The 26,221-nt window shown below is 38.4% G+C and overlaps 1 protein-coding gene across 1 annotated transcript in view; it reads left to right on the plus strand.

Moving 5' to 3' along the window:
- The window catches only part of PTGFR (prostaglandin F receptor), a 45,559-nt gene extending 20,436 nt beyond the window's left edge, over positions 1-25,123 (plus strand). The window contains exon 3 of the mRNA XM_082688819.1: positions 21,262-25,123. Within this exon, the coding sequence (XP_082544945.1) occupies positions 21,262-21,564 (303 nt within the window). The 3' untranslated portion in view covers positions 21,565-25,123. The remainder of the gene's footprint in view (positions 1-21,261) is intronic.
- Positions 25,124-26,221: the final 1,098 nt, after the last annotated feature.

Raw genomic sequence — 26,221 nt, forward strand, 5'->3', positions numbered from 1 at the left:
TCCTTAGTCTCTCCTTGAGTCTCTACTTCTAATTAGGGGAGCTCCTGTAGCCCAGTGTGGTGCAGGCATTTCTCACTATCTGAGTTTGGACAGACCAGCACACATGTCTTTGTGTGCCTCCTTTCAACTTCTGTAAAATATGAATAATAATACTGACTACATCACTGATTGAATCAAGTAACATGAATTTCCGCATGATACCTGGTAAGCATCTAGTAAAAACGCTGTGATGGTTATAATTACGGTTATGACCATTGTTCTATTTGGTACCATAGTAAAACCCAGTGGCAATTTGAAAAACATTTATTGAGTGCCTAGCATGGGCATTTGTGCATGTGCTACATGGGTATATAAACATGACTCAAATGGGATCTTAACTTCCAAGGAATTTGTAGTTTATTTGGGGAGGCATGAGTAGAACCAGCTCTATTACCAAAGAACTAGCGCGAGCAAGTGCCCATGGCCTTCCAAGGAGCAGCTTTGCTGAGAAGCTTTGTCTGTGTTTAGTCTCCACCAGGAGACGAAAGGCAGTGAGTTCTTGACCAAAGCCCCCTTGAGTTGAGGTTCATTGTGGTCTCTGATGGTCTTTGGGTTTAGTGAAATAGGCTCTTAACCATAAGTCATGAGACTGAGTTCTCACCTAGGAATGCATTTCTTGTCTTTTGATTTAATTGTTGGTTTATAAACTTTATGTTTTCTTTTCTTCCTTGGATTAAATGGCGCCATCTTTTTCCTCACTAATTTCTTTTCCATAGACTTGTAATAAATGCCCTTTTAGGTTTATACCTCTGCCTTTCTTTTCATGATATGCCTCTTCATATGAATGTGTTTAATAAGGGCAGTTCTTCTTTAAGAAGAACTTAAAGCCAGACACTTTTTTACCTTTGGGGATTTTGATCCTTTACCTTCAGGGCTAGAGAGGTCTTGGCTCTTCTATCTTTCACTGGTTAATCCAACCAGGGAAATCTGAAGGCTAGTAAGCCCATTTCCTTTATCAAGTCACTCACCTGAATGCAAAACTTAATTTCTTGTTGATTACCTATTTTGTTACTTCTTATTTATTTCTGGGAAAAATCATGTTCTTTTCAGTGAGGCCATTTTTGTAGTATTATGTGTGAAACCTTTTAAGAATACAATGTCTTCTGTAACAACCATGGAGGAAGACTTGGCTTTCTGGTATTGCAAACAATAGCACAGGACTTGATGGTTTGATGGAAAAATAACATGATTTATACTGGAAAAAGGAAGTGGAATTGGAGCCACAGTTTTATCATATGCAAGGAAGAAATTTCCTGGGCTTTTGCTGATGGTCTCCTAGGGGAAGGAGAATAGTCTTGGTGCTTTTGGTGATTATTTTCAGACCAACTCACTTACTTAGACCTTTCTTAGTGATGTGTGTGAATCATTCGTGCAATTTGTGATGATTTGCCTCCAATGTGGGATTGATCATGGTTAAAGTATACAGATGGTGTCTCCATTGCTTACCTTGATTATGTTTACAAAGTGGAAATAATTTAACCTCTTGAGCTGTTTTTTTAAATATTAAATTTACACAGTGCTCTGGTGGATTTTATAAAGGTACTTATTAAGTATGTTGTGCATTAATCATTATCTTTGAATTATCCCTGGTGTCTGAGAATCCAACTCCATGAGGGATTTTTAAACTTGCCATGTCATAACCTTGACATTTAACCTCCTCATTTCATAATTTGAAAGCAGGTGATGGCTGGGTGCCCAGCATTCTCATTCTTGGAAGAACAGAGATCATGCAGAGATATGTAGTCTGAGCTACACGTACTTTTTTGTTCTCAGGCAGGCTGGAATGGTCAGGTGCAGATCACATGGGCTAATTCCCTTTGCTTTTCTATCCTCCAGCCTAAGAGACAAGCCCTCCTTTCTATGCCAGCTGTTTTTTGCTGCTTGCAATCTTTTCAGTAAACTATCTTGCCTTCTTGATCTAATTGTGCTCTGTTCCCTTTTCCTGATTATAGGAGAAATAATTGAGAGGAAAAACCTTGGAGAAGGTAGAAGCCTGTATTCTGTCTTCCCAGCCAATTCAGAGAGAGAAATATAATAATCACTTAATTAGCAATTATAAGGTACAAAGCTGAACTGCTTATTTATTGACAGTGCCATTCTGATTTATTAGTTCCAATGGTCTACCTATTTTGAATATCATCATTGATATGGTATATTTTTATTAGCAAAACAATATATGTTTATTATATTAAATTGGAAAAATACAGAAAAAGACAAATTAAAAATAGCTTCTAGAAGGTCTTGTTTATTTCTTGAGTAAATTCCTCGACCCTTTGTAATTTCTATGCGATTTTTTTAAAAGATTTTATTTATTTATTTGACAGAGAAAGATCACAAGTAGGCAGAGAGGCAGGTAGAGAGAGAGAGATAGAGGAGGAAGCAGGCTGCCTGCTGAGCAGAGAGCCCGATGCGGGACTCGATCCCAGGACCCTGAGATCATGACCCGAGCCGAAGGCGCCCCATATGCTGCTTTGAATGGTATGTTTATTATGTTCTATGGTTGGTAATGTTAGTTAGAGAAGTGTCTGATTTGTCTAAGTTGGTCATATATTCAGTAACTTGTTGAACTCTTCGATTGGTTTTAATCATTTATTGATTCTAACCATTTCTAGATAACAAAAGTTTATCTCTTTTCTTCTGATTCTTATATGCCTCATTTTCTCCTCAAAGCATTTGCCAGGAATTGCCATGTTATATTAGGCAGTAGTAGTATTAATGGGTATCCGTGTCTTGTTCCAGACCTTAAAATGTATCTATATTTTCTCCATTAAGTGTAATGGCTGTTGTAGACTTCTGAAATCGGATAAAGAACTTTTCTTAATTTTAAGCCCTTCATAAATACTGTTAGCTTTTTATTACATATAACAAATTCTAATATTTTAAAGTGGGTGAAACAGCACCCACTTTAAAATATCATCGTTCTGGGGCACCTGATTGGCTCAGTCAGTTAAGTGTCTGCCTTCAGCTCAGGTCATAAACCTGGAATCCCAGGATCAAGGCTGATGGGGGAGTCGGGCTCCCTGCTCAGCAGGGGACTCTGCTTCTCCCTCTGTCCCTCACCTTGTTCGTGTTCTCTCTCTCTCAAATAAATAAAATCTTAAAAGAATAATAAAATATCATAGTTTTGTAGGTCAGAAGTCCAGGTGTGTTCAGCTGGGTTCTCTGCTCAGGTAAATGAAAACAAAGTATGAGCAGGCGGGGGCCCTAACCTAGAGGTTTGGGAGAAGAATCCTTTTCAACATTTACTAAGGTTGTTGGCAGAATCCTGAGGATCTGAGGTCCCCTATTCCGTTGTGTAGGTGTACTATAACCAATATTGTTAGGGGTTGCTTCTACTTCCTGTTTTATAAACAACACTGAGATGAATGTCCTGTGGATTTTTGCCCACTATTTCTGTTTACTTGATGAGAATCGATTCATAGACAAGGAATTGGTACTCTGAAGAGCAACTACCTGATGCAAGCTTGAGATATGTTTTACCACATTGCCCTGCAAAAAGATTGAACTCTCTCCCAGAAATTTCACTTTTTAAATTATGCAATAATGCTATTTGAGGGTGAGTCCTAGGGGTAAGTCTGTTAGAGCAGCGGAAGGAGGAGAAATAGTTCGATTCAAAACTCATGGGGAGTGGTCATGATTAGAAGTCTGATTTGGAGAACAGGTTTTGGGGTAAAGGAGAATGTGAAAGAGAAGTGTGAGTACCTTTGAACTAACAAGGAAATAGGTATTCCAGAAATTGGAACTCTACATAGCATTCAGATGTGATATAAAGTTCAATTTAGAAAACAACTTTTTTTTTTTGTGAGGTTTACTAATATTGCAACAGAATTTCACTTCAGTTAACTTTTTTATGTCAGTGGTACAATATTTTAAATTAGTTTACACCATAAGTAGATGCTACATTATGGTGAGCTTTATTCTGCACTCTAGACGGTAACTTATAAATGAGTGATATTTCAAAAGTTTGTATATCGGGGACTGTCTGTTATTGTTTAAAAAAGAGACCTAGAGGGTTTTCATTGATTCATTTCATTTATTTCATTCATGGTAATTCATTAGTTCACATATTGTCCTGATACATTCCTAACTCTTGGGAACTGTATAGTTAAGTTTACCTAAGATATCTAAAAGTGGCATACAATCCAGAAAAAGTATCAGTACCAGATTTCTGAAGAGCAAATCTCTGGCACACAGAGATCTGGTTGTAACTGACAGTAAATCAGCAGTGTATGCGTTGCTTGATGTTGGTGATGTCTTGCTGCTGCTGGTATATAATTGTCTACTCATTAAGAGAGAATGATATAACTTGATGAGGATACTTGTTCAAGGCTAATAAAAATTCTCCATCTCTGTACTTGTCCCTTTTGGTTCCCACCCCACTCCCCCCACCCTCAGCAAACTGTACACACCCAAGACTGGTTGATTTAGTTAGTCCCAAAATGTACTGGAGCAGGGTTACTCCGTCTGTCTCTAACGAAACGAAGAAAAGGATAAATGCATACTATCTACAGTAGTGTTGAGCTTTTATTAGTTCTTGAAGTGACTGCAGAACCAGAAAATCCTAATAATAATAATAATAGCTATAGTAATGACAACTATAATAATTACAGTAATGTTCATAAGCAAATACTAGATATAATTTTTTAGGGACTTATTATGTATCTGACACAATACTGAGGATTTAGAGACAATATTTTCCTTTATCTTACTCATTTATAAAATTGTTTTAAATTCTCATTTTACTGGCAGAAAGTAAGGCACAGAGAGATTAAGGAATTTGCCAAGGTTATATGGCTAGAAACTGATAGAACCATGTTTTAAACCCAGGATTCTGACTCTAAAATCTGTATTTCTTTAAAAAAAAAAAGGTATGTTTTAAATTTTTTAAAAAGCAATTTTAGATGTACCAAAGAGTTTGCAGAATTACTGTGGAGAGTTCCCAGATATCCTTCACTCACTTTCCTCTCATACTAACATTTTGTCTTACCGTAGTACGAAGATCAAAATGAAAAGATCACGTTAGAACAAGGTAATTAACCTAGGTAAAGACTTTATTTAGATCACCAGCTTCTCTACTTATGTCTTTTTTCCTGTTCCAGTGTCCAGTTCAAGATCCGGCTTTATATGGTCATGACAGCAGTCATTGTCATGTCTCCTTGGTCTTTCCTTGTCTGTCATGACCTTGACGCTTCTTGCTTTATTTTGTAGGATGCCCCTCAGTCTGGCTTTGTCTGAAAATAAAACTGATACTTTAACTGCCAGACCTCTCAACAAAGATTTTGTTGTATCTTCTAGATGAATATATTATTTTTGTATGATTAGTTTACATTTGCATGTTTTGATGGAATATATCAGTTTGAGTCCCTGGAATCCTGAGAAGCAGAAGTTTGTACAAGCAACAGCATCACCCTCTGCTGTTCCTTATAGAATCAGAGAGCCTCGTGTTGGAAGGACTTCTGCAGCCAGGGTCTCTTACTTGCTTTTCCTTCCAGACAGTGCCTTGGCCCCTCAAGGGGCTGGAGGTGTGAGGCGTTGTCCTTGAATGTGCTTACATCTCAGCTGTGGGTGCCCGATTCTTTCTCTGAGGTTCAAGTTTCTTCATGCTCCTCACTTGAGCCAGGAATGACAGAACTGAGTTTTCATTGTTCAGATGAAGAATCAATTCTACATTCTTTATCACAAGACTTCTATCATAAAGGCTGAAGAATACAAAGTTAGGGGTATACCTTCTTCATAGCTTTGGAAAAGTCACTATTGGCATGGAGCCACATAGAGAGAAAAGCAACAGGATAAACCTTCCTTTCAAGAGCTTCAAGCAAGTTGGCAAGGTCATGTCCCATGTATGTAACAGGGAAGTTTGGTTTCCTTTCATTACCTAAAAACTTTTAATGACTTGACATGTCTGCAGAATAAGGTCCAGATTCCTTAGTTAGGCAGAGAAGTCCCTTCCACAATACTCACAGCTTTCTTCACAGTGCTCCCTGGTGGCCTTGATCATAGAACTCAAACAGCTGCATTTATGTTTTTATGAAGGATGAAGATCCTTCCACTAGAAAAGGGGGGCCTAATAGTTCATCTTGACATCTCTCAATGCCCTGTACTGATTTATAATAGATGCTTTATAAATGCTTCTAGAATGATGAATATCTGCATTGGCTACCTCTTTTATTATGTTTTGTCAGCAGAAATGTAAGAAGACATTGAAAGTGTTACTGCAATGATCAATAGAAGACAAGACATTTGATCATATCCTGAATGCCATTTTTTTTCAAGATTTTATTTATTTATTTGATGGAGAAAGATCACAAGTAGGCAGAGAGGCAGACAGAGAGAGAGGAGGAAGCAGGCCATTTTTTGCTGTCTCTGTCAGTGGCAAGACAGCCTGACTAGAATTTATCTGCTTTAGTTCCTGAGCAGTTCTTACCACAAGGAGCATGAGAATCACAGTATGATTTTAGATATTACAGATCTTCTCTTGTCCCAGCTCAGATGTTAAGTAGCTATTGGGCAAATCACTGTTCTTCCTGGCCTTGGTTGTTTTCTTCCCTGTGATAGGAACAAATTAGGCGTCATGATTTTTAAGGTCATTTCCAGTTCCAACATTTAATCCTTTCTATAATAGAATATTTGTTTTCAATGTCAATAGGCGGGATTGTGTTATAACTCCATTCAAAACTCTACACTTAGAACAAAACGCTGAAAATTCTCTACTGCTCATTATACCTGGGATAACCATCACGCTTAATTGAAAAGTTCATGTCTATCCTCCCAACTGCTTCTTAGTGGTATGAAAATAGCATCCAGTCCCACCATGCAAGATCAGTATCAGGATGCCTAAACTGAAGCTGTCCAGGGCTACGGCAGTACTTCCAGCCTTACGTTACCTCTATCACTCTGACATGTTCAAAGATGTAGCAAGCCACCTGCAATGCAATTCCGATGCTACATGCCTGGAGTTATTTCACATTTCACAGATTAGGGGCACCGTCTCAAGACTGCCCTCACTCCAGACTCTAACTGCAAGCCTGAGGATTCCCAGGATCCTTGCTTTTCTGACCAACTGGCTACAAAATCAGGAGTTCCCGCTACTTCTTCATGTTTGTTAATTCTCTAGAATGACTCTCAGGATGCAGGAAAATGCTGTCCTTATGTTTACAGCTTTATTATAAAAGATACCCATCAGGCTAGCCAAAAGAAGAGACCCTTGGGGTGAGACCTGGCAGGGTCCCCAATACTAAGCTTCCATGTCTTCAAGATGTTTTCACCCTCCCAGTTCATCCGTCTGTAGCAGCATCCAGGAAAGCTCACCTGAGCTTTGAGTAGCTTTGAGTGTCCCAGAGTTTTTATTGGGTTTCATTACCTACGTTCAATTGATTGAATTGTTGACCGTGTCAGTCTCCAGGAGTTCATGCCAACACCTCCTGACTCAAAACCCCAACCCATCACACATCTTCCTGACTTCATGATGGGATTAGGTCCTGATAAACCCACTGTTAAGTTGAGACTATCACAAGTCAATGATGCTTTTAATACATCTAACCTACTGACCTAACTGGCCCAACCTACCTTAAACATGCTCAGAATACTAACATTAGCCTACAGTTGGGTAGAATCATCTAATACATAGCCTATTTTATAATCAAGTGTTCAATGTCTCATGTAGTTTATTGACTACCATATTGAAAGTGAAAAGCAGAACAGTTGTATGGGTAGTTATAAATGTATCATTTGTTTACCTTGGTGATTGACCAGTTGCCTGGGAACTTCGTCTCATTGCCACTTGCTGCCCAGCAACATGGGACAGGATCCTACTGCATATGGCTGGCCTGGGAAAAGATTAACATTCGAAATTTGAAGTATGGTTTCCGCTGAATGTACAGCTTTTATATTATCATAAAGTTGAAGAATCCCAAGTTGAACCATTGTAAGTTAGGGACCATCTGTAATTATATGACTGGTTTTTCCACCTTGGCCTGCCCCCATCCTGAAATTACCTAGGGGTTTACCAGAAGTCACCTTATTAGCACAAATGCCCGTGATTCCAGGGGCCCACCATGAGTAATAAAGACATATCTATCATTTAAGAAATTCCAAGGGTTTACAATTTCCCTCCCAGGAATCAGGGACAATGGCCAGCCAAATTCCTTATTATATCACAATATAAAAAGTCATATAACAATATTTTGTGTGTTGCTTTGAAATCTTAGAAACTGTTCCAATTCAATTGTTAAAAATTGGAAGCAGTCTTCTGGAATTGGTAATATGCTTATATAATAGTTTGTCACATAATTATTATACGAAGAGAACTGTAGTTGATGTTGGTTTGTTACTGAGACTATTATTATTAGTAGTAGTTTTAAAGAGAGGGGTGGGTGGATAGCACAGAACTTAATATGGGGCTCAATCTCACAACCCTGAGATCGTGACCTGAGTCACAATCAAGAGTCCAGTGCTTGACAGACTGAGCCACCCAAGTGCCCTGATAATAAAACTTGTTTATACCAGATGGATAATTTGCCTTTAAAAAACAAAAATTAAAAAAAAAAAAAAAAAACCACCGAGGTCCTCCACTGTACTGCAAGAACTAGCAAGAACTATACACAATTTAAGTTACTCATTGGAGCTAAAAAGTTATTTCTAGACCTTTATTTCACAGTGATATCCTATTCAGTGACAGAAAATGGAAGGCTTTTTTTTTCTGAGAGCCTACTGAAGTATAGGGATAATGTAGCATCAAATTCAACACCTTACTGAAGTCCCAGGGGGCAGGAGCATTCCTGAACCTCCTCTATAGGTATGAATCTTTCTAAAGATGGTTGGCAGGAGATGATTGAAGCTCATTAAGCATGTGCTGGTGTTTTTGCCTTTTGTTTTATTTGATGTCATTTGTCAGCAGGAGTGATTGACATGTGTGGTGTCAATTGACATGTATAACTTATATAGCCCGAACACTCCCTTTGCCCCAGATATCCAGGGTCCCAAACAGTTTCACCTGCAGATCTTCCAGAACATCAAGGTGCAGAACAAGAACACCAGTGATTGCTTGGAAGGAAGCCAGGCCACTGGTTTTTGTAATAGAGCTCCTCAAGATTGGACAAAAAAAAAAAGAATGGGATCACCACATATTGTTCAGCAAGCTTCGCGTGAGGCAATGAGCAATAGCTCAGTCAGGAGCATGACAAGGAAGTACTCATGATCGACATTATGACCTGTGAGAGGAATGGGAATGAGGTGCCTTCTGTGAAGCAAAAGTATGGGGTCAGTAGTGAGTCAGAGGACATTTCATAGATGGGTTACAGTAACTCATTAAAAGGGATGGAGTGAACTTGTGTTCTTTGTAGAAATAACCACGACTTATCCATAAAATACATGGAGGACTCAGTCTGCTTCATAAAAGCCAGATCTGGCAGGACCATGAACCCCTTGTTAAGGATAAGTGATAGCATGGCTGATGTATCCTTTCTAGTGGACCATTTGAAACATTCTCAGAAGTTTTCTTATGCTTTACTCTAAGCCTAGGCTTCAGCTACATTGACAGCAGATATAATTCATATTAGCAACTGTCAGTTCCTAGGTGAAAGAAATCTGACAATTAGTACTTTCTACATAAAGAACATCAGCTCTACCTAATAACTATATATTCGCATTATAGAAATTCTCTTTTTATTTTAAAATTGGATTTTTATCATTTTATTTATTTATTTATTTAAAGATTTTATTTATTTTATTTGACAGACAGAGATCACAAGTAGGCAGAGAGGCAGGCAGAGAGAGAGAGAGAGGAGGAAGCAGGCTCCCTGCTGAGCAGAGAGTCTGATGTGGGGCTTGATCCCAGGACCCTGGGATCATGACCTGAGCCGAAGGCAGAGGCTTTAACCCACTGAGCCACCCAGGTACCCTGATTTTTATCATTTTATAAAAAGATATGGGGATCTTTATTTAGAAATTTGGGTGGAATAAAGTTGTAAGTTTTTATATTTTAATAAAATTGATTTTTAGGCAATGATCGCTGGTCTTTCAGTCTTAACTCTAATTAACAAAAGAATTTAGTGCAACTTATTATTATTATTATTTTAAAATTATTGGGGCACCTGGGTGACTCAGTGGGTTAAAGCCTCTGCCTTCGGCTCGGGTCATGATCCCAGGGTCCTGGGATTGAACCCCGCATCGGGATCTTTGCTCAGCGGGGAGCCTGTTTCCCTTCCTCTCTCTCTGCCTGCCTCTCTGCCTGCTTGTGATCTCTTTCTGCCAAATGAATAAATAAAAAAATCCTTAAAATTATTATTATTATGCTGATATGAGAGTATCTGATTGACTTTTTGAAGCCTGAGGGAAGTGATGATTAAAGGAATGCAAAAATGCCTTCATAGTTGCATCCCTAAAATCATACCAGAAACATACACTGGTGGCATGCCTATGCTAAACTTTCAAGGTCCAAGTTCACCACTTTAAATAACTTAGTCTCTTACCGAAAATAAAGAAGTAAATAATTAAAGTAAAATAAATTTAAAAAGATGTCCTTACTCCCACCTAAGATCCCACAACCCACTTAATCTGTCTTCTATTGGATGTTGAACATAATGGTATCATGAACTTGATGAAAGGTATTCATTTATGATGACTATTGGCCACTGAAGTAAATTGGGATAGTTTTATGCATTATAGAGAAGGTTGTATGCCGATTAATAGTTAGGCACCCACCATGTGCCCTGCACAGTATAAAACAATAGCCATGGTTTGTGGCCTCCATGGACCCTAAAACTCCTTCTTACTGATTTATTTCTTCACTTGGTATTTATTGAGTGTCTATTATGTCCCAAGTATGAAGCGCGGCACTGAGGATAAAGGAGGTCACAAGACAAAGTCTTGATGGGGTTGATGGAGTGTGGTATCAGCTGCTGAGACTGTTGAAGAATGGATCATGGTTATCTTTTTATTTTGAAAGGGACACTCATTTCATTGAAGATTCTCATTAACTAATGAATTATTGTCCTAGAATGGAGAGAATACTTGAGAAATTCTTTCTGAACTTTTGTAATAATAAATGAACTTTGCCAGTTAAAGAAGTTTCTCTTTGGAAAAACATAGTATGTTTCAGAGTAGATGTTTTACTGAAACACCTTCCCCAGTCTCCTTTTGCTGTTGAAACAGTGTCATCAACAAAGTAGTCTTTTGTTCCTGAAGCAGGGTGGCCCAAATACCATAACTAATTTACAACTAACTCTTTTCTCTCTAACTCCTAGAGTTGCAAATAATTACTTTAGATATGACATGTTAGTTAAAATTCTTGATTAGGATGAAAATGTCTTTTGCATCTATCATTGCCAATGCTTAAGGCATAACCCGTGTTTTGTTAGCTTAACTATGGGTTTGTGATAGATAATCACAACTAGAAAGAGCTAGAGGTTATAGTACTGTTAAAAGCATAGTTCAAAGTAAAATGCCTCAAACTATTTTGTAACAAGGCAAGACATATAAACAAACACATATATTCTCATACACGTGTTTTCTTGTAAAATCTAACAATTCTGCCTATTGATTTTTTATTTTCATCAGTGCAGAACACTTATTTTCATCAGAACAGAAAGGATGGAATAAGGGTAACAATTACAAGTGGGGATTAAAAAAATTAAACAGGATCCAATAGGACATCTAAAAACCAGTCAAATGATAAAAGTGGATACTAAAAGGAAAATTATGCCATTCATCATGGGATAGATATGAAGAAAGAAATAAAAGGATTCTGAGTTTTGTCTTATTGTCTGCATCACTTTTTATCTTTTAGTAAATATAAAGAAATCCTTCCCTTCCAGGACAGGTAGGTTTCCTTTACCCTTGTGTCTTTGTGACAGCCATGCTTCTGAAGGACCCCTCAGCTGGGTGGTACTTGACCCAACTGACTGACCTGTCACTTAAGTCTGTTGTTATGGACACGAGAGATTTGGAGCGACATATTTAATAGCATACATTCCTGATTTTAACAAAAGATTTTAGTGAAAGTGCATTAATAGAAATACTGGGTGAAAAAGTGCTAGAATCAGCTAGAAAGAACACCAGATATAGGCAGAAAGAAACAAAAACCTAGTGAATTGGGTGCCTGGGTGGCTCAGTGGGATAAGCCTCTGCTTTCAGCTCAGGTCCATGATCTCGGGGTCCTGGGATCAAGCCCCGCTTTGGGCTCTCTGCTCCGCAGGGAGTCTGCTTCCCCCCTCTCTCTCTGCCTGCCTCTCTGCCTACTTGTGATCTCTCTCTCTCTCTCTGTGTCAAAAAAATAAATACAATCTAAAACAAACAAACAAGCAATAAAAAACCGAGAACAAAAAACAAAACCTAGTGAGTTAAAAATGAGATCTACTAATGCCAAAGAGGCCAATACATGCACCCTCACTCACCGTCTCCAGCTCTTCAACTCCTGACCCCACCACTTTTTATTCCATGACCTCGGGAAAATTACTTAACTTCTTTCTCCATGCTTCAGCTCCTTCTTTTTGACAGAGGCAAAGTACTGCTTTCCTCGAAGAGTTGTTAACAGAATTAAATACGATAATAGATGTAAAATATTAAAATAGTGTCTGGGGGCACCTGGGTGGCTCCGTCTGTTAAGTGTTTGCCTTTGGCTCAGGTCATGATCCCAGGGTCCTGGGGTTGAGTCTTGCATGGGGCTCCCTGCTCAGAGGGAAGCTTGCTTCTGCCTCTCCCTTTGTCTCTCCCCCTGCTTGTGCTTGCTCTTTCTGTCTGTCAAATAAATAAATAAAATCTTTAAAAAATAAATAAAACAGCCTCTGGAACATACGAAGTACTCATAAATGCTTGTTATTATTTTTTGCTTGTTATCTTGTTCATAAATCTAACATAAGATTATTGGTCTCATTACTGGGAATGGTTTAGTAAACCATTAAGATCAGAAGCTCTGAAGCCAGATAGATGGGTTTAAATCCTACCTTTGCCACTTACCAGCAGTGGGAACTTGGGCAAGTTAATGTCTTTGTGATTGTGTTTTCTTATCTGCAGTATCAGAAAAATAGTAACTCCCCCTGGGAGTTTTGTGAGGATGAAATAGTTAAAGGATATAAAATTCTCCTTCCCTTTCTCCTTTCTTAAAGACTCATTGGGGCAAAGGAATTCCATTGTTCCTCCGGGGCCTAAGTCACCCCAGTGGACTGGTCTGGTCTTCCTGCCTCTCTTCTGTGGCTGGACCTGTCACACACTAACAGGAATAGTCAATGGCCAACTGTAGCTAGGCCAAAACTCTTCTAGAGTCAAATCGAACACATTGACTAATCAGTGTTACCTGTTGAGTCTAACAACTTCTTACGCAAAAGGTCCAGGGATGGCAGAAACTCTTTAGCCGAGATTAGGACCGCTAAGGCAGAGAAATCTCTGTTGTAGCATTTTGACTTATTCTTCCCTGCCCCCTGCCCTTTCCAGGCCCCCAAGCCCTGCTGGGATCTGGCCAGGTAAGAAAGAATCTCTGCCTCTGTGCCTTTGTTTATCATTCACAAGGATTCTCAGTTTTGACCAGAGACTAGGGACCCTTTTCTGTAAACAGTAAAAATACATGTTTCTCACCTTAAAAAACTAAAAATTTTAAACTAATTTTAATTGCAGCAGGCTCCTTTAATCTTAAGTACTTAGGCTCTCTGGGAAGGCTAGAGATGAATGGTCTCAGAGTCAGAGGCTGTCTTTGAAACAGGAGTTCACATAAACTTTCATTTACTTCTCTTGTTTTTCACCTTGAATTCCTGACTTCTTGAATCTGGGGCTGTCTGTCCTACTTTCTGCTTAACCCTCCAAAATTCTGTGCTTGAAAGTAAATGTTAGTTCTTGTCTTTCTCATGTCAGCTGTGGGAGTCTTTTCCCAATTATCCTGTCAAAAGTAGAGGAGAAAGATCTGAAGAAGGTAAAGACAGAAGGCATAATATAATTGAAGAACTATTATGCTGACATTTTTTCGTTATAATGTATTTTGCACATGGTACTGATATGGTGTCTATCAATGCTAGTGGAATGGTGGCAAGTGTGATGGAAGTGTAGAATGAGAGATTATGAGCTACAGAGAGGTTAGGGAAGGCCTCCTGAGGAAGAAAGGGTGGGAAGGGTAGAGGATTTAGACAGGTCCTTCCTGGAGAGGAAAGGACAGGGAAAATGACATGTTATGGCACTTATGAAATATTTGACAAATACAATGAACAAGTTGAAATAAGATAAGTGAATAAGTGAATCGTGTCTGGAGGACAATTAGGAGCCCATAATAGAATGATCTGGTTTTTAAGTGATAAGACAGCAAACTTGGGTGGACAGGGTGTGGGTTTAAGAGACATCCTGCGAGTGGATCCAGTGTACAAGGTCCTGCCCTTGGTTCCATATCTGAGGCTCCAGAATTGGATATTTATTTATTTATTTATTTAAGAGATTTTATTTATTTATTTGACAGAGAGAGAGAGAGATCACCGTAGGCAGAGAGGCAGGCAGGCAGGGAGCAATGGGGAAGCAGGCTCCCCACTGAGCAGAGAGGCCGCCGTGAGGCTTGATCCCAGGACCCTGAGATCACGACCTGAGCTGAAGGCAGAGGCTTAGCCCACTAAGCCACCCAGGCGCCCCCAGAATTGGATATTTATACCACAATGCAAATCCATTAAGATCGAATCACAGATATGGGACTTTAACCATGCATAGTTATGTCTAAATATTTATATATCCATACATATAATTCTGAATAATTTGGAAATTATTTGGAAGTAAATAATTTGGAAAAAAATTTTTGGAAAAAAGCAGGGAAATGTGAAGGTTGTCTCGCTTCACTAGAAGTACATCTCATAAGTGAGAAGCTTATTTCCTATAATGTCTTAGGAGTTAGGATTTATTCAAAGGAGAAACTACCTGAGGTAATCCTGGAGGCACAGATAGAAGTGGTTTCAATGGATTTTAAGCAATGATTTATACACTGAGCTCTGTCCTTGATTGACTATATAGAGAGTGTAAATTTTATTTCCGACAAGTGCATTTTTTAAAGGAAGATCAAGAAACCAGTGGACAGCCAGGCATTTGCAAGCCATGTTTTATGACAAGCAGTAGAAGAAATGGAGAAATAGATAGAAGTTAGTGTTATTTTTAAAGTATGTGAAAAGCTTACAGCACTTAATCCAGGATGCTCTGGAGGCCCAAACTAGAATATGTAAATTTCAGCTCATGATACAAGAGAATGTTCAACCACTCACACAGTTTTTAAGTTATTTTTAGAGAGAGAGAGTGCGTTTGCAGACATGGGGAGGGGAGGGGCAGAGAAGAGGAAGAGGGAGAATATTAAGCAGGCTCCATGATCAGCATGGAGTCTACTCAGGGCTTGATCTCATGACCCTGAGATCATGACTGGAGCTGAAATCAAGAGTTGGATGCTTAACTGGTGGGGCCATCCAGGCGCCCCAATAACTCACACAGTTTAAATGGAAGAGATTGTCCCATGGATCGTGCTGAATCTTTTCCATCAGATACACAAAGACAGCTGTAAGGAATTCTGTTTTATAAAGAGGACTGGATTGGGTAATGGAAACTTCCTTGCTTTCTCTAAGATATATGGTGATCCTGTCTTCTCATGTGAGGCGATGTGGACTTCTGTGTGTTTATGATCAGTGAATCATATTTTGTCTCTCTTTGCTCTTAGAATCTGTTTAGTTACTTTCCTGCTTCACTTTCTGAGGTATGAACTTGTATCTTGGTAGTAGTGATCACATGAACACATAATTGTTTACTTGATATCATCTCTAGCTTTGGGCTAAGAAACTTGAACAGAATTCCCTGGGTCCCCCTGACTAGGAGACATCAGTCCTAAATCCTGGTTAGTTGCCCCTGTCTTGTCATCCTTGGCCTGTCTTAGGGGTGAGGTGTGTGTATCTGTGTTAATCTAAAGGGAGAAAGAAAAAGGCTTCTTCAGGCATTTTTATGGTAGGAACAGGGCCTCCATTCTGCATTGTTTTCACTTTCCATCCCAGCATTGCCTCAGGGTGGGTGGGGATGTTGGCAGGAGAAGTGGCAAGAACACAGGGCCAGGAAATGCCCTTTTCTTGTGCTGAAACAGATTCTAAAGGTGTCCTTCCCTCGGTGTGGTTGCTGTTGAAGTCTCTGTTCCTTCAGGCAACTGCTTCCCATCGTATCTCCCACTCCTCAGAAGGCTTTCTCTACTCTTTCTGGGTATCATTTGGTAGGAAGTTTGAGCACCTCAGGGCCTGGAGGCAGTAGAGAGGTCATTAGAAGGACGGGCCCTGGACAGGCTCTGATGTTTCCCATGGACTGGTCCCTTATCTTGCTGAACCAGACTTTGCTTATCTGTAAGATGCAGATAACAAGGCAAATGTCCCAGAGTTGCTAGGATGATTATTTGACCTACAGGTAGGAAGGGGCTTCCTAGCACAGGGAATACTCAGCTCTATTTTCTGTTGTTAGTATTATTGGCTGTGTCTCACTCCCATGTGGCACGTTCTGGTTTACAGGAGACTTTCTGCCTTTTACATGACTCAGGATCCCATAACTACGGGAATGACCAGTTCTCTGGACTCATGCTGGCCTGTGTTTTCATAGAGATCAAGTTCTTTGAGGGGTCTGTGGTTTGTCATAAGGATGTTTTCTTAATTGTGTAGTTGCTCATTCAGTTAGGAATAATTTATCTTTATTGTGACTTAGTACTTTCTCTACTTGGTCTCTCTAGTGTATATCTTTTGATTGTATTTATTTTACATTTTCTGTAGTTTTTCTTAAAGAAGTGATCACATGTGACATAACATATATGCATTTTATTTATTTTACATTTTGTTATATTTGGTATCTCAGAATAAATGACTATATCCCTTAAAAAGTGTCAGAAAAGGAAGTTACGCCATTATTTGGTAAGTCTAGTAGCTGAGAACCATATGAACGGTTATTCCTACGAGTTCTGGCATAAATCTTCTCACTAAAAAGACTAAAAAAAAAAAAAAAAAAACCAAACCCAAAAACAAAAACAATGCCAGCCTGGGGGGAAGAGACTGGATTAGCAAATGAAAATACATGGATTCTACGAATGAACCTTCTGGATCCTGGTGAACTTTTTGATTTTTCAGGTATAATACATTTTTTCTTCTCTATGTGCTATTTAGTTTAAAATTTTCCCCACTGCTTGTTTTACACATCATTTCTTCAGCTGGTGTGAAGGAGCAAAGATGCACATATGGTTGGTATTGTCCCATTCCAAAGGGGAAGGAATCTACCCAGCATGTCCCATTTTCTCATTTCTTTCAACTTTTCTCATTTCTTTGCAACTCTGAGAGTCTTCCAGCAGAGGCAGGAATGTGCTGTCAACTGGGTCATTGGTTAGTCTTCTATCAATATAGCCAGTAGAAAATAAAAAGTTACTCTGTACAAATGTTTGTATTTTGTGGCAATATTTTGCAGCTTTTCTACAGCGGGGGTACAAGAAATACCATACAAAAAAAAAAAAAAGGAAAAGAAAAGAAATACCATACGCTCTTGTCTTCCTCCCATTGTAGTATTTTTGTCTTACTTATCTCTAAATCATCTACCATGCTCAAAATGCTGTTTTAAAAATCTTAATGAGTAGTCAGCAAGTGGAAAATGACTGAAATATTGTTACCGCTTATATTTAATGGATTAGACATTTATATAATTTAAATATGGAAAAATAGTTATAAAGAAGTATCCTCTTAGAGCCTCTATATTTCAATTTTTACATTTTTTTTAAACCTATATTTTTGGATTTGCATAAGAGTAATTTTTTCCTCCTGAAGTTTTTTTGCAGTCACTATTGCAGAGATAAAATATTCTATTTCACAAATGCTGTATGGTTCAATCACCACAAATATATTTGACTCTAAAAGTCACCTGTTTATTGGGGATGGATTCAGTAACTTACATAAGATTCCTTTTCTAAAACTGCCATTGCAATTCAATTAAAATGGAATTTCTCAGGGCTCCTGGGTGGCTCAGTTGGTTAAGCATCTGCCTTTGGCTCAGGTCATCATCTCAGGGTCCTGGGACTGAGTCCCAGATTATGCTCCCTGCTCAGCGGGGAGTCTGCCTCTCCTTCTGCCTCTTCTGCCCCCACCTCCTTGCTCATGTGCTCTCTCTCTCTCAAATGAATACATAAGTTCCTTAAAAAAACAAAATGACTACATTGAGATATCACCTTACACCAGTTAGAATGGCCAAAATTAGCAAGACAAGAAACAACATGTGTTGGAGGGGATGTGGAGAAAGGGGAACCCTCTTACACTGTTGGTGGGAATGCAAGTTGGTGCAGCCTCTTTGGAGAACAGTGTGGAGATTCCTCAAGAAATTAAAAATAGAACTTCCCTATGACCCTGCCATTGCACTCCTGGGTATTTACCCCAAAGATACAGATGTAGTGAAAAGAAGGGCTATCTGTACCCCAATGTTTATAGCAGCAATGGCCACGGTTGCCAAACTGTGGAAAGAACCAAGATGCCCTTCAACGGACGAATGGATAAGGAAGATGTGGTCCATATACACTATGGAGTATTATGCCTCCATCAGAAAGGATGAATACCCAACTTTTGTAGCAACATGGACGGGACTGGAAGAGATTATGCTGAGTGAAATAAGTCAACCAGAGAGAGTCAATTATCATATGGTTTCACTTATTTGTGGAGCATAACAAATAGCATGGAGGACAAGGGGAGTTAGAGAGGAGAAGGGAATTGGGGGAAATTGGAAGGGGAGGTGAATCATGAGAGACTATGGACTCTGAAAAACAATCTGAGGGGTTTGAAGTGGCGGGGGTGGGGGGTGGGAGATCGGGGAACCAGGTGGTAGGTATTAGAGGGCATCAATTGCATGGAGCACTGGGTGTGGTGAAAAAATAATGATACTGTTATGCTGAAAATAAATAAATAAAAAAAGAATACTCCATCCAGCAAGACAATCATTCAGAATAAAAGAATAGATAATATATATTTGATGAGTAAATTTGATGAGTAAAGAAAAATATAAAATGAAAATATCTCATTGGGTCTTGGCTCTGCTTTCTTCTAAGAGAAACTGGGCTATATAGGTTTATTTATTCTATCCTAATGGTTAACTTGGGGAACAGGGACATAGTGTCTGTACCTGACCCAGGTACTATTGGGTGAGGACAGCGTTTTTTGTTTGTTTGTTTGTTTGTTTTTTTCTGTGTTGAAACTTGGTTGGTTTTACTGAGCTCAGAATGTTTAGACTTGCAGTTTGATACATTATTTCCCTAGGAAATGATTAACCCTGAAGCAAAGAACCATTTCCCAACCATTTCTTGCATGGATTGCAAGATCCTTTGTTTTGTTTTGTTTTGTTTTGTTTTTTTGAGTGATAATAAACAACTTTGGAATCCTTTACTAGTGGGTGGCATTGTATTAAAGCTTTCAGAAACATTTTAAGCCTCAAAATATTAGACAGTTATGGTGGATGATCAGATGTTCCTCTGATGACTAGTTCCTATGCTTCTAGAAATGGTCTCAATGAATAGAAAATAATATAGTTTTATTCATTCCAACACTTATTGAGTACATCTTAGGTGTCAACTTTTGTACTGGATGTTAAAAAAAAAAAGAGATGCGTATAGATATAGAGACAAATGCATAATTATCATACAGTGTGGGATGTGATGTAACTGGCTGTGGACAGGGGGCTGTGGTGACACAGAGGAGAGAGCAACTTGCTAATCCCTGTTGGTAAAGCTGGGGAAACTTTCAAGCAGAGCCAAGACCCAATGAGATATTTTCATTTTATATTTTTCTTTACTCATCAAATTTACTCATCCAATATATATTATCTATTCTTTTATTCTGAATGATTGTCTTGCTGGATGGAGTATTCTTTTTTTATTTATTATTTTTATTTATTATTATTTCATGAGCCCATTTTTACATGGGGCTTGAGGTGTGGACAGGCATTTACCAGGCAGAGGAAGGGGGAATAGGCATTCAAAATAAAGCCGAAGCTGAGAAGGGCACAGTGCATCTGGGACAGGTGAGGGCCTTCAGGGCAGGCTGGAGCATCGGGTATGTGCAGGGGAGATGAGATTGTGGCAGACCTCAGATGTGTCATCCAGGAACCAGCTAAGGAGCTGATACTTTGTTGTGTAGATAATGAAGGTTTTGATAAGGGACCTTCATCCTTCATCCTCTAATATCAACAGGCCAAATTAAGACATTTCCTTCTCATAATGGTCCATTAAGAAGACAAGAAAGACTTGATTTTCTTTTCATTTGGATTTTAGGCTTCGTTATATCCTCTCTTAAGGCTGGTGGTGTAATGGTCCAAACCTCCCTTAATTTTTCAGTTTCACCTTTTGCTCATTTATTCTTACTTTTTATCTATTTATTTATTTATTTATTTATAGCCAAGGTGTTTTCAAAGCCTTCTTGTATGTCTGTTCTGCAACTGTTTGTTTTCACAAAGCTAGGCTCAGTGTTAGGCCAGTTTTAAGTTGTAGCTGGGACCTCTTACAGAACTTATTCCACAAAATTATTCCTTTTTAACATCATGAGTGATCAGGAAATGGATACATGGGACCAAAATATGCATTGTTATCGTTAACTCCAGGGTACTGTAAAGGGGAATCATTTCCTCAAAACCCTTAGAAAATTCCATTGCATTTTTGGAATATTCTAGGCAAGTTGAGGCAAGGGTGAGGGATGCTGAGAAGGGACTATGAAATAAGAAGAAATTGGTATTGTAGTTACCAAGCAGAAAACTCTAAAAGTGACATTCTGGAACAATACCATTTCTATGTGCAAATTGTATCAGATGCTCTGAATTCATTCTAAAAACCTCTTATCTATAGTTTATCTGTACTTTTATTTACAAATAAACTTAAGTGTTTTTTTCATGGAAACACACACATGTGTTGGCTTTGAATTTACCATTCCCAAAAGTAAGAAAAAGTCAGTTACTTATATCAGTGTTTGTCCTCTCTTGGGTCATTCTATTTGTGCACATTTGACTTGCCATGTAAGTTATAATTTTTGTAGTTTTAATGTCAATATAAACTCAAAGGAATCAGATATCTACGTCATTGTTGCTGCTACTGTTCATTTCTTTATGTCAGTGTTTTGCAAAATAACATCACTTTGTGGAAAGTGAAATGGATACCTTGTAGCCTAGCTAGTTAAGTTAAACAACTCTGGCACTGAGAAATTATCTGTGTTAATGGATTTTGTTATTTTGCTTGTTCTGCAGGTGACAATGGCCAACATTGGAATAAACGGAGATCATTCTCGGGAGACCTGTGAAACAACAATTTTCGCTCTCCGAATGGCAACGTGGAATCAAATCTTAGATCCTTGGGTGTATATTCTGCTGCGGAAGGCGGTCCTGAAGAATCTCTACAAACTCTCCCGGCGCTGCTGTGGGGTCCATGTCATTAGCTTGCACATGTGGGAGCTTAGCTCCATTAAAAATTCCTTAAAGGTTGCTGCTATTTCTGAGTCCCCAGTTGCAGAGAAAATAAATCAGCCAGCACCTGGTTTAATAGGACAGTAAGGCAGTGTAGGTCTAGGGCAACATTTAGGAAAGTTTTGTCAATATTTCAGTTAATTGGATGGAGACAGAAAGCCTAACTGGAAAATTCAGACCTCAGCAGTTAGTTTGGAGGCACTTTTGTCGGATTCAGCTGTTGATATTTGTGAAATTCGCTGTGCAATTCTATTTTCCCTTATTATTATTATTATTTCAACTGGAGGTAAACATAGTATGATAATGCTATGGGAGTCACACTGAAAAAGTGTTTTGGGCTTCTTTGTGTTATTCACGCTTTTGCAATGAGTGACTGTTGAGGCCTAAAGCCTTTGTGTGTCTTATTTGTCCAACAGCATCTTAATACTTAACCTGCACATGAAATAGCTGTTTGGGGGTCATTGCTCTGCAACTGTTCCTGATAAACGAGGCTCAGTGAAGGGGAGCGGCCTCACTGTTGGGTCTGGTCTATTACACCGCTCAGTATGTGCCTTCAATCAATGCATGAATGGTCCTGTCTCATGGGGTTCACTGTGGCTTGTTACAATGACCTCCATGACACCAGATGTGGACATCAGGTTGCCTGACCTCACGAGCCTCCTTAGAATGAGCCTATTCTTGTCATTTTGACAAATATGACTTCTTGCTTGTATTATTGTGATGGCAGATTGTTTGAAGGTTTCCTTGTGTGAGTCATAGATTTACCGTTCTCACATAATATCTTCCTCTGAAAATTCAGTAAACGATTTTTAGAGAAACCAAGACTCTACATAGGGGAATTTGCCTGGTAGCAGTTCCTGTGAAGCATGCCAAGGATAATGCGAACTGACAGAGCTTAAATCCCCGTGATAGGTACAAAGCATGTTGGCAAAGGAGCTCTACTCTGAACTGCCATTGCTGTATTAGAGAACAAAAGAAACACAGTCTATATATAATATTCCAAGACTATCAGTAGCTAGTGTGTTTGTGCTTTCTTCACACATGCATACACACACATGCATAGACACATACACATATCAAAAATTTCTATTGAAAGCTAGTTCATTAAATCTGTATGATATCATCTTCTAGAGCCTATGCTACCTGTGTCAAGGGGAAAATTGGCAATTAGTCAGGCACTTGGTGATCATTATTATGGGTACAAGAGATCAGGGGATAATGATCTCTCCCCAAATTTCCAGTAATACTTTAGACTTCTTTGCTTCTTTGTATAATCCAACCCCCCAATTTTCATGATCATTGAAAATGTTCTGGGGCCATCAGAACATAGGGTAAGTAGTTCTGTCAAAGAATTTTTGCTTTCATTACCTGTGGTCCATTTTAAAAAATTAACCTTCTTTGGGAGACTGATTTCACATTCTTCAGGAAATCTCTGTGTTTCAGCTAGACTTAAATTATTACATTCACAAATTTTTGCTTTTGACTGGTAATACACATTGGAAGTTGTCCACTTTTGTGAATTTTGGTAAATTCTTATGAACAAATAAAAAGAAGTTAAGCAAATAACCTCATTGAAGATTTTAAAGGAAACACTTTTCCCAGTGAATTTAAAGAGCAGACACACACAGGGACACATGATATTCTTAATTTAAGAACAGTAAATGATGAGTCACACAAAGTTAGGCTATTCTCATATATAGAACACATAGTAGATGCTCATGATATACTTGCCAAATTGAGTTACAGACAAGATTTTTTTTTTTTTTTTGGTGCAAAATGAGCATGGAATTGCAAAGTCTTTTGCATTTTTATTTAAAATGGCAATTACATATTGGTTATTTTGATATGTATATGTGTGTATATGTATATTTAAATATCCAATGTATATACTTTTAAAAAAAGCCATTGCAATTTCTGATTGCTGTTACATTACATGAATGCTCTCATGTGTTTCAAGGGCACTTAAAACCCAGAACATTTAGTTGGCTTAGAGGAGACATTTATTTCCCACAGCTACTTAAGGGAGTGTTGGTGTCCTGGGAGCTGAGGCACAAGGAACCATAGCTTCAACCTTTCTCCTTATACTGGATAGGATATTGCAGCAAAATTTCCATGTACTGTGACCTGGGAGAGGTGTGCAGAGAAACTCTCATTCAGGGCTCCAGACCTCTTCTCCTTGAGGCTTTTAGGTAAATAGCATCATGGTTTTTCTGATGTCATGGTTTTTAAGACGTCACTCTGGCCATGAGCATCTATATCGAGGAGATACTGTGACCTTACCGTATGTGGGAATGCATGGGCATGTGAGGTATTAGGGAACGACAGGACAGTCAGTCTCTGCATGTCCTGGAGGGATTCACTTCATTATCTGAGCACAGGTTTAGGGCAACTAAGGTGGTTTTATAATGAGGTTAAACCCAAGAAGTAGACACCAAAAATTGAAAAAAAAAATGTAATAGAAGAATATGTGTTTACATTGTGTTAGACCTTTTGTCCAAGGAAAATAAAGTGAACACAATATACATACATCTGACTTCAGAATTTTATTTCTGTTATTATATATATCTCAGTGTAGTTTGGCATCTCGTATGTTGAATAATAGAGTGTAGCTGCCAGCAACATATTTCACAGAAATGTTTAAAGTGAAAATTACTTTGTTCCGATTATTAGAAATGAGTAGCACAAATAGTGTTCACCAGGTTAACCAATTTTGGAATTTTAAGGTCTGTTTTAAAATTTATAATTAGACCATCAGAGCAACTGAATTATCCTTCTCATTGGGTAAAGTAGTATCTGAGCAACTTCACATACTATCTGATCATATTACTTCTGGGGAAATTGATTATTCTAAGCAAATGACTTGTAAATGCAGGTTTTTTTCTTTTGTTGGTGAATTTAAAAACAGACAAAAGCTAACAGCAAATGGGTTTTTACGAATTATAAACAAAGACAGGAAATGCTGACTCATAATTAGTTGTAGGTACTTCCTACTGTTTCACACTTTTTCCTGAGGATTTAACTAAGTGACACAAATATTCTAAATTTTTTCCTAAAGGCTGAAAGTTCCGTGTAATTATTTGCATTGCTGAAGTGCAAAATACCTAAAAGTTAACTCACACATACACACACATGCACACACACACATACACATCTGTCTTATGAAATAAATAGTCTTGTTTGCTCATTTTTAGTCTTTAAAAGAAAAACCTGCTTTAGTTTTGTGTCTAATCTGAATTTAGACCCCAGGTAAGAGCACTTGCTAAACACATAGGTGAACTTTTTTGAAACTTGCTGCTAGCTTTGCCTGTATCACCACCATTGCTACAAATTAATAAACAAAGGTCAGAATATGAAACATGGGATGGGTATACACATTTTCTCACTTCTTCATCTGGGTGTCAAATATTTTACCATGTGGTAAATAATGTTGGACTTCAGCTTATTACTGAGGTATTTTAATGGTAGATACAATGTGTTATGTGAATAAATATATTTTGTGTTCTTCATACTTGCTGGACTGTATGAAATTAAACAGTGATATGTATATTTTGTGGCTTGTATCAATGTGCAACTCATGGAATTTTAGTGTTTTGACTAGTTTAAAACTTCCAACAAATGATTTACAATAAACTTGGACTAGTGTTAACCAAGAGTGGCTGTTTTTAGGAAGGTCGTATAAAGCTTGGAACTTGAACCTAAACTTCCATTTTTATATCTTCGGTGGGAAAAATTTCCACTTGTTTTCTTTTATTACCTTTGGTATCTGTTTCCTGATTCTTTTTCTTGTTGTTGTGGGTCACCTAGGCAAGTCATAAATTTTAATGGGAATCTGATAATTTCCAAAACACACTGGCCTAGATGTGTCAGGATAGCAGAGACATGTCTGTGATAACAAATGGCCGCCCAAGTCTTCATGTCGTGAACCCTCAAAGGGCTTACATCTCACCCATGGCTCATGTCCACTCAGAAGGGGAGCTCTGCCCCTTGTAATCACTCAGACTTTAGGTGACAAAGCCCCCACCGTCTTCTATGTTGCTTTTTGCCTTGCTACAGGGAAAAAAGCATGGTAAATCATGAACTGGCTCTTAGAGCTTCCACCTGGAGTTAAGACATATTCTTTTTGCTCACACATCTCTGGCCAAAGCAATCGAATGGCCTACTACCTTCAAGGAAGCAGGCTAGTATAATACTATGATATGCCTTTGAGGAGAACTGAAAATAATTGGACAGCATGAAAGATTTCCCTATTAGGTCAAATATTTTTGTGCTTGCCTTTCTAACATAATTCAAACTAGAGCTCTTTCTTTTAAAGTTTTTATTTATTTAAGAAAATCATGGAATGAAAGCATTTAGAATTCATTCTTCTAACTAGCCTATAATCAGTAAGATTATAAGACAGAATAAATGCCACATACGCTGTTTGCAATTAATAGGAATTTTGGAAGATTAAAAAGTCAATATAGAATAAGAAGTGAAAAAACTTGTTCTCTTTTTTCTTTTTTTTTCTTTTTAATTTGAGGGGAAGAGAGCACGTGCACACATGAGCAGGGGAAGGGGCAGAGGGGGAGGATCCCAAGCCACCTCTGCTCCCATACCGAGCCCGACATGGGGCTCAATCTCACAACCCTGAAATCACGACTTGAGTTGAAGCTAAGAGTTGGATGCTTAAACTATGCCACCCAGGTGTCCCGAAAATACCATTTTATATATATCCTTATTCATAACAAAGTAGAGGCAGAATGGC

The sequence above is a fragment of the Mustela nivalis genome (genome assembly GCF_964662115.1).
Source record: "Mustela nivalis genome assembly, chromosome: 10".
NCBI lineage: Eukaryota > Metazoa > Chordata > Mammalia > Carnivora > Mustelidae > Mustela > Mustela nivalis.